Genomic DNA, 8666 nt, shown 5'->3' with positions numbered 1-8666 from the left:
GTTTGAAAACAGAATCAACTTTGGATTAATCTAACATACATCGTCTTGGACATCTTCTGGGAAAATGGTTAGTACACCATCCTCTCCTCCTCCCATCGACTCCTCCGATCGCAGGACTTACCTCTCCATCCTTTTGCCTCTTGCAGAAATTCTTTGTCATTGCCTTTGCTGTGATCGCAGCTGCTTCGGCGGCCTCCATTGCCACGGATTACCTGCCCCCAGTGGACAACAACCTCGAAGCCGCCTCCGAGCAGGTCGAACTGCCCGCCGCCGAGCAGGGTCTTCTCTCCGATGATGGATACCGCTACAAGACCGTCCGCCGCCTCAAGCTCCGCCACCGTCGTGACGTGAACGAGCTGCCCACCGCCGAGTACCTGCCCCCAGTTGAGGAAGCATCCGAGGCTGTTGCCGTCGAGACTCCTTTGGCCGATGATGGATACCGCTACAGGACTGTCCGCCGTGTGATCCGTCGCCGTCGTGACGTGAACGAGCTGCCCACCGCCGAGTACCTGCCCCCTGTGGAGGAGGCCTCTGAGGCTCTTGCCGTTGAGACTCCCCTGGCTGATGATGGCTACCGTTACAAGACTGTCCGCCGTGTGATCCGTCGCCGCCGTGACGTGAACGAGCTCCCCACCGCCGAGTACCTGCCCCCAGTTGAGGAAGCCTCTGAGTCCGTGGCTGTCGAGACTCCCCTGGCCGATGATGGATACCGCTACAAGACTGTCCGTCGTGTGATCCGTCGCCGTCGTGATGTCAACGAGCTCCCCACCGCCGAGTACCTGCCCCCAGTTGAGGAAGCATCCGAGGCTGTTGCCGTCGAGACTCCTTTGGCCGATGATGGATACCGCTACAAGACTGTCCGCCGTGTGATCCGTCGTCGTCGTGACGTGAACGAGCTCCCCACCGCCGAGTACCTGCCCCCAGTTGAGGAAGCCTCTGAGTCCGTGGCAGTTGAGACTCCTTTGGCTGATGATGGCTACCGTTACAAGACCGTCCGCCGTGTGATCCGTCGTCGTCGTGACGTGAACGAGCTATCCGCCGAGTACCTGCCCCCTGTGGAGGAGGCCTCTGAGGCTGTTGCCGTCGAGACTCCTTTGGCTGATGATGGATACCGCTACAAGACTGTCCGCCGTGTGATCCGTCGTCGTCGTGACGTGAACGAGCTATCCGCCGAGTACCTGCCCCCTGTGGAGGAGGCCTCTGAGGCTGTTGCCGTCGAGACTCCTTTGGCTGATGATGGATACCGCTACAAGACTGTCCGTCGTGTGATCCGTCGCCGCCGTGACGTGAACGAGCTCCCTACCGCCGAGTACTTGCCCCCTGTGCAGGAAGCATCCGAAGCCGTTGCCGTCGAGACTCCCCTGGCCGATGATGGATACCGCTACAAGACTGTCCGTCGTGTGATCCGTCGCCGTCGTGATGTCAACGAGCTTTCCGCCGAATACCTGCCCCCCGTGGAGGAGGCCGCTTCTGCCGTCATCGATGTCCCTGCCGAGCAGACCATCCTGGCCAACGATGGATACCGCTACAAGACCGTCCGCCGCCTGAAGCTCCGTCGCCACTAAACCGCCACCAGTCGAACACCCACCGCACAGCATTTGAGAATGTCATGGATGGGATATCCTACCCCGAAGTCCTTCCGTTGAAATCTCATCGCATAATGAAATCTAACCATAAGTCGAGCGTATTAGTACAAAAACGAATTAACAATAAATTTTTTTTTCAAAAACAATCTGCCTGCCCCTTTTAACTGACTCTTGGTCGTGCTCTGCGCCCTTTTCCCTGAATGGAAGACAGAGAGAGAGAGAGAGGGAGAGAGTTCGTCTTATCTTATCTCTGTCGGATAAGGTGCAAAGATAAGTTGATAAGATACGAGCACCTGCCTGCCTGCCTGACTGCGCTGCCGCTCAATGCAATCACGCACACAGGTTTTTAGTTCCACTTTGGAGTTGCAGACGTGCGCGTTACAAACTTGGCTAACAGCTAAAAGCAGAGACTGCAAGGAAGTTTTTTTGAGTGAACGAAAACGAGCGACGGAAACGAAAACGAAAACAAAAAATGAAGTTGGCTAAGAAGTGCTCCACCTACTTGGTGATATGCCTGGGTAAAGTTCTGCTCTGAATATGGGGCTCAACTTTTGAGATGCTCCTCCTCCTCCTTCTATCTTGAAGAAGCGCGTGTGTGCAGTAACCGACCCCTGCATCATAACAGCGATATAGTAGTGGCATTACACTCAAGTGTATCCGCAGCAAAGGGGCAGTGGGAGTGGCCATGGCAGTGCAGTGGGGGAAAGGGAGAGGTAGAGGATGTAATGACCTAACTCCGACCATTGGAGACTTTAACGATGACTAACTGAGGACCAGGCACAGCCCCCGCCCCGGAGTGTGTCATAGCACACAACACGGTTGGGCCAGTGGAGACTTTTGCCCAAGAAAACTCGACAAATATGTGTGCTCTTATCGGGGGTTGCCGATAAGCAGCCGAGATTACTCATTGTTGCCCCATTCCCCACCAAACGAATGTATTTCATGGCACACAAATTCCCATCTTTGTGACATTCTCAAATATTCAAATTTTACAAATTGCTACATTGCTGCAATGAACTCTGATTTGAATATTCGGCATTTAATCATTTGCAAAACATTTTCATTGAATTCATTAAATTTTGATAAGGCCCGAAAGTACAATGTGCACCAACACTAATACTAATACTATGCCGGAAGTGGCAAAAGCCTCTGTAATTATTTCGCATATAAATTATGGAATCGAATATGTTGCTAACAAAAAAAAAAAAAAAGGATAAACCAGCAGCAAAAGCAACAATTAATTTTGGTTAGCGGCTGGCCAAAGAGATTTGGTTTACAATTTCCAGTTTTTCCCCACATCCACATCCACATCCCAGTCGCTGGCCCTCGCCCTGGCCCAATCGAATCCCGCTGGAAATCAATACAGTGGACACACAGTACAGAACATTTTCCATATCAACTAACAAACGAAATCCGTTTAAAATTTCATGCCAAAGCAAACATACAAAATATTAATTAAAAATACATTTTAATAATTTTACGTGAAATCGAGTCCGACATCCGCAAAGGTACGAACAATGGGGGGATAAAATGCTCGTACATATTCGTATGCCAAACGCATGTTTTCCCCCCTTCTATTTGCCTATGGATGAGCTCAGATATTCGTGTTTCATCAATGATTGGCGCGCGCGCCAGAAACAGATATTATTTTCGTTTTTTGCGGCTTTGTTGCTAAATATTTTCTCAATAATTAATTGTTAATATCTTAACAAGTCTTCGGGCAGCAACAATAGATAGATCTATATGATGAATGGTGAGCGGTGGTGAGGTGGTGCGGTGGTGGTATTTTTTCAATGAGTTCCGTTCCGTGCGGTCCGTTGATGGATGCCTCAAAGCCACACAGCTGGTGGCTGGTGGCTGGTGGCTGATGGCTGGTCGCCTCCGCCGACCACACACAGCGCGCGTTCTTCAAATAAATATGTATTCTGCGACTTAGACTTGAATTGTTAACATGGTCGAGTGGCTCTTGTACAAAGTTTTAAATATATTTTTTATGGATTTGCTTCTTTGCAGTTTTGCTGGCCTGCTGCTTGGAGGAGACGGAGGCCACGCGACGCGTTAACCGCGGTCGACGCACCCTCACCCGCAGATACTTCAGTGAGTCACCGTCACCTTTAGATGGATAACGGATAGATGATTGCTAACCCTATTTCCTCTCTCTCTCTCTCTCCTTCCCTGCAGATGGCCTTGCCATACCCGGCTGGGCCATGATCATCTGTGTGGCCCTCGGCGAGCTGCTTGTGGGCGGAGCTCTGTACTTCATCATGAAGAAGCTGATTCTGGACAAGGAACCCGACGAGACGGCCACCTCGTACACGCCGGCTGCCACCACCTACACCCCGGCCCAGACGCACGAGCCGGCCGCTGCCACGCCCAGCCCACCCCCAACGCATGCCACGACCATTGCCTGAAGAGTAGTGTCCCCAGCCACGGCCACAGCCGGAAGTAGTCCATAGTCCACCCATAGCTCTTAGTCATTCAACCCAATCCAATTCAATTCGATTCAATTCAAGCCATAACCTAGCATTATTGTCATCAAATCTGCATAAAGCCAGAGCACACATTGTGCTGAGCCCTTTGATTACCTTCATTTTCGAATAAGCATTTGTTACAAATAAAAGGCCAATCAAAACTAGTTCAGAACCACCCAAAACGTCTGTGAAACGATCATTTGGTGGGGTGATAGCATTTTATTGCACCGGCTACCCATCTCTGCACACGTTTCCGATCTAGTTTAACCGCTGTCTGGCACCACACGACGCGCTTGAAGCTTCTGCCTCGGTCCAAACTGGTTTTTCGGGTCGCTTTTTATGTGGCCTACAGCAGGGCTGGAATCTTGCACCTCGCTTGGGAGGCTGTGCCAATTCATTGCATACTTTTCAGCGGAATTCAGAGAGTGATGCCCACTTGGCTTGTTTCCGGCTAGATAGATGTTTACACTCAGGACGAGAAAGCCCTGAAATTTTAATATTTAAATATGTTTACTTTGATAGTGGAAACGTAGACAGAAAGCTGACCCGGCAAGCGCATGACAATTTGGACATTCTTTCTCCATGGCACCAATCAGCAATTTTGGATGAGCGAAATATTCAATATCTGGTTCGACGGCTCGAATGCAGGCGTTATCCGCCAGTTTCTCTGTGAGTGTCTCCGTTCCTACTGTCTTTGTTGATTTCGTTCATCGCGCGCTTCTTGCGCTCGCTATTGCGACATGCTCACATGCACATTTTCGTTATCTTGTGGGAATCGTTTGTCTGATCTTTCTGCTCTACTATTTCGCATGTTTCTTGCTTTATTTGTTCGACGGCCCAATGGAACTGTTCCCTGTAACATACACACAAATTGAGGAAATTGCTGTTCTTACTGATGACGTTATGCAAACCTATCCTTTGTGATAGGAAGGGGAAAAATAGTTATACAATATACAAAAACCATTTCATAAGACTCAATAGAGCCGTTTGGCTGTTTTTTATGAGTTTGAAAGTCTTCAAGAATCGAGGTGTTTTTAGCAAAGGCAAGTTGTGCCCTTGGAGGTACGCCTTGGACGCTTCTTGGAGGCATCTTACAGTGATACCAACACCGGGGCGCCCAGGGATCTTCTCTTTGCCCGTGAGAAAGCCGGGCAGTTGTAGATGATATGTTCCAGAGTTTCGTTGTCATTCACCGAATTCATCGCATTTTCTACAACTGTATCTGTGGGTGATTCCTAGTTCGACTGTGAGTATTCCCATTAACATTTGACAGTCCTTCGTGGTAGGTGCTGTAAGTAAGTGACTGAGGTTTCCATTGCATTAAATTAAATATAGTTTCTAAAAATATCATATTTGGATTACATATGGGGCGTACAATAAGTACTTTTTAATACATTTATGTTTAAATCAAAATGAATTCTACATACTAACTATTTTTGTACCTATAAAACCCGAATATTTCATTAAAATCTACGAGATCAGTTTGGATCATCATTATTATAGACAGAATGAACAAACCCTTTTCCAGTGGCTGCATTCTCTCACTCTCTATCACACGCGCCTATGCATTGTCTCTATCTCTCTCTATTTCACTCTTGATCGTGCAGTGTGCGCCCCATGTAGGAGGGGAGCGAGATGTAACGCTTGGTCTCGCTTTGAGAAACGAAAGAGAGAGAGACAGATGTAGCGTATATGTAGATGTAACAAATCAAGTCTTCCCCTTTACGAGCAACGATATCAAAAAGAGAGAGAAGGAAAAGGAAAGAGGCAGTCTTCGGCTTCGATACAAATTCCGGCGCTTATCGTAATCAAACATAATTAAGCGTATATATATATATAGTACAGGTAGTACCGGGTGAGTACCGTGTGCAAGGGACTGGCCTGTGCCCTGGACTCTGACCAGCTAAATTCCAACATGTTTCTATGATTGTTCGCTAGACTGGATGGTCCTGTATCTAGGATGTATCTAGCAGTATATAAGGATGATATATCTGCAATAAAGCTTTGTTTTTACGATATAACTAAAGCTTTATTTAGTAGTTCTCTAGAGTTTCAGTACAGATGATCGTAGTCAAGCAGCAAGTATTAACGACAGGGCAAGTATACCTCTATTGATAGGAATATATTATAAAGAATAGAACAGATACCCCTGACCAAACACCCATCTACATTAGAGGAAGAGCAAATAATCTACACTAAGAGAAACGTTTGAGCATGCAGGTTATCCTTGCCGTATTTGCTGTTCCTTAACCCCACACATGAGAGGCCGACGATTCGGTGGCTACGTCTGAAGAAGAAACGTGACAGTAGGACTACGTAACCACAGAAAGAAACGTATTTACCCTAAATTAGAAATTGTACATTTATCCACTCATCCTCCTTGCTGTGTTATGGTACCATGCAGCATCGCCCCAATTCAGAACACTTTAGATCTCAAGGTGCCCAACCAAATCAGCAATGCATTCATCACAATATGGCCATGCCCCCTTCAGCCAATGAGAATGCAGCAGAAGCATAGCCCATTGATATCTCCAGAAAATGCACACCAGTCCTCTGCCCAGCGATTGATGGGTACGAAGTTTACTTTGTATTACAGTCGGACTTCTCTATTACGAACTTTTGCTGAACGAAGTTTTCTGTACAAGGAATTTATTTCCAGGGCACTTTTGCGTATAACCAAACCCCCTTGAGAATCGCTATATGGAAGTTCGACTGTAGCTGTAATTACTTCGACTCATCACCGCATCGCGGAAATTGTTGTGTCATCGCTTTGAGGCAGCACCCCGCAGCGTCCCCCCATTCAGAGGCCCCTTATGACCTCATGAGCTTATAGCACGATGGGGCATTCATAACTGCATCAATCAATGAGCACGGAGCATTAACTCTGTTAGCTGTCGCTGACAAAAGCATATCTGCAGGAGTGGCCCCCATCCTCTCGCTGCCCAGCGATTAATGCCCCATCTACGGCCTCACAACACCCAAAGCTATGTCTACCCGTCGAGCACTTGTGGCCTATTCTCAGCCAGCTATGAATCAAAACACATACATATTCCAAGTGCAAATGAAACACACAGTCGAGTCCCTTTGTGGAGCTGAAGTGAAGAGATGCACAGAAAGGAGCGACGGGATGGCCAGTAAAAACCAGAAGCCTGATTCAAGGAAAGAGTTTGCTTGGACCAGCACCCTATTTGCAGTTTTTCCGGATTTCCGTGTGCATGTCTCCTGGCTACCGAATAAGTATCGGGTATAATGATACAGTAGCTTTGTGCCTTGAAATATTTATATATCTATCTCTGGAAACCGGTACTAAATGTTTTCTGGAAGGTTCTATAAATGGGAGGCGCCATTCCATTTACCTGAAGATTCAGGAATTCTAGTGTTCTCGGTAACGACGAAGACTGCACTTGATTATCTATTGGCTTTCTCTTTTGGAGATCCGGCAATTGAGCCGTTTTCCCTGGCCGAAATTGCTTTGTATTTATATCTACGAGTAGTGCTATATCGCTGACTGATTCGCAGGCACTTGAGAGTGGGGCGTGGAGCGTGGGGCGTGGAGCGTGGGGAGTGGAGCACTCGAAGCGTGCTCTTCTCTTCGCTTTGGCGCTGACAAATCGAAATTTATTATAAACGCAATTGAAAAATCCCCAACGCGGCAGGCACTTGAGCCAAAGTCCTGAGAGTCCTAAGTCCTGAGCCCGAGTCAGAGCCCGAGCCAGAGACGGTACAAGTCCGGCGGCGGAGACGAGCGAAGGGGGCCTGGAAGCCAAGTAGCTGTAAATGCCAACAATTGCCGCAGGCAAAAGCTCCAGCTCCAGCTCCAGCTCCAGCTCCAGCAAAGCGACACACAAGATGGGGCAGGCACGAAGCGGCAGCATAACCAAAGCGGATTCCAAAATTGACACAAAACAGACAAAAAGCAAATCGTTTAGGCATCGAGTTCGAGGATGAGGACAAGGATGTGTCCCCACACACACACACATGCATGCAGCGGGGCTGTCGAACGAATTTTGTGCAACGGAGCCCCACTCTGATCCCGGAATGCGATGGAAAGCCAGCCGGCTGAAGGATACTTTGGTTTGGCATAACAAAGCCACACAAAAGAGTTGCTCCTGCAAGCAGTTGCAGCAGTTCCAGGCAGCAGCAGCTGGCTTGTTCCCGAAACCATTTTCGCCTTGAATGGCGACGGTTCTGTACAATTTTATGGGTCAACTCTTGGGTAACTCTTCTCTCTGTGTGTGGGATTAGGCTGCGGAATTTGCAGCACAAATAACTTGAGAGAGTGGGAGACTGGGAGACTGGGTAGGGGGAGCGGGAGGTTGTGGGGGTGTTCAAGTTCAAGTTTATCAACATATCGTCAACGTTGTTGTCCCGGTTGTTCCGTTGTCCGACCAACAGTAGCTCATATTTATTTATGGCTCAGAGCATCCACTCGAGCATCCATACGAGTGTGCCTGGACTCCGACTCCGGCTGGTCACAACTTGAATGAATTTCCGAAAAGGAGCCAGGACAACATCGGCGGCTAGGGGGCTTGGGGGCTTGGGGGCTTGCGGGTTGAGTGTGCATCTTCACAGGGCGGCTGACAGTTTGGCAGCCGATTCACAATGTTAT

General features: G+C 48.4%; 2 protein-coding genes across 2 annotated transcripts; both read left to right on the top strand.

Annotated features, from left to right (window-relative positions):
- Nucleotides 1–1732, top strand: LOC108150773. The gene is made up of 2 exons (XM_017279069.2): nt 1–67; nt 147–1732. The coding sequence occupies exons 1-2, from the start codon at nt 65–67 to the stop codon at nt 1563–1565; spliced, it is 1422 nt and encodes a 473-aa protein (XP_017134558.2). The 5' UTR covers nt 1–64; the 3' UTR covers nt 1566–1732.
- Nucleotides 1733–1929: 197 nt separating this feature from the next.
- On the top strand, nt 1930–4239 carry LOC108153637. Its single transcript, XM_017283741.2, has 3 exons — nt 1930–2104; nt 3600–3683; nt 3768–4239. The coding sequence occupies exons 1-3, from the start codon at nt 2059–2061 to the stop codon at nt 3995–3997; spliced, it is 360 nt and encodes a 119-aa protein (XP_017139230.1). The 5' UTR covers nt 1930–2058; the 3' UTR covers nt 3998–4239.
- The last annotated feature ends 4427 nt before the right edge of the window (nt 4240–8666 follow it).

This window comes from Drosophila miranda, chromosome XR, assembly GCF_003369915.1.
Source record: "Drosophila miranda strain MSH22 chromosome XR, D.miranda_PacBio2.1, whole genome shotgun sequence".
Classification (NCBI taxonomy): Eukaryota; Metazoa; Arthropoda; class Insecta; order Diptera; family Drosophilidae; genus Drosophila; species Drosophila miranda.
The sequence above is the reverse complement of the archived record's forward strand: the minus strand, read 5'-3'. Positions and strand labels throughout refer to the sequence as shown.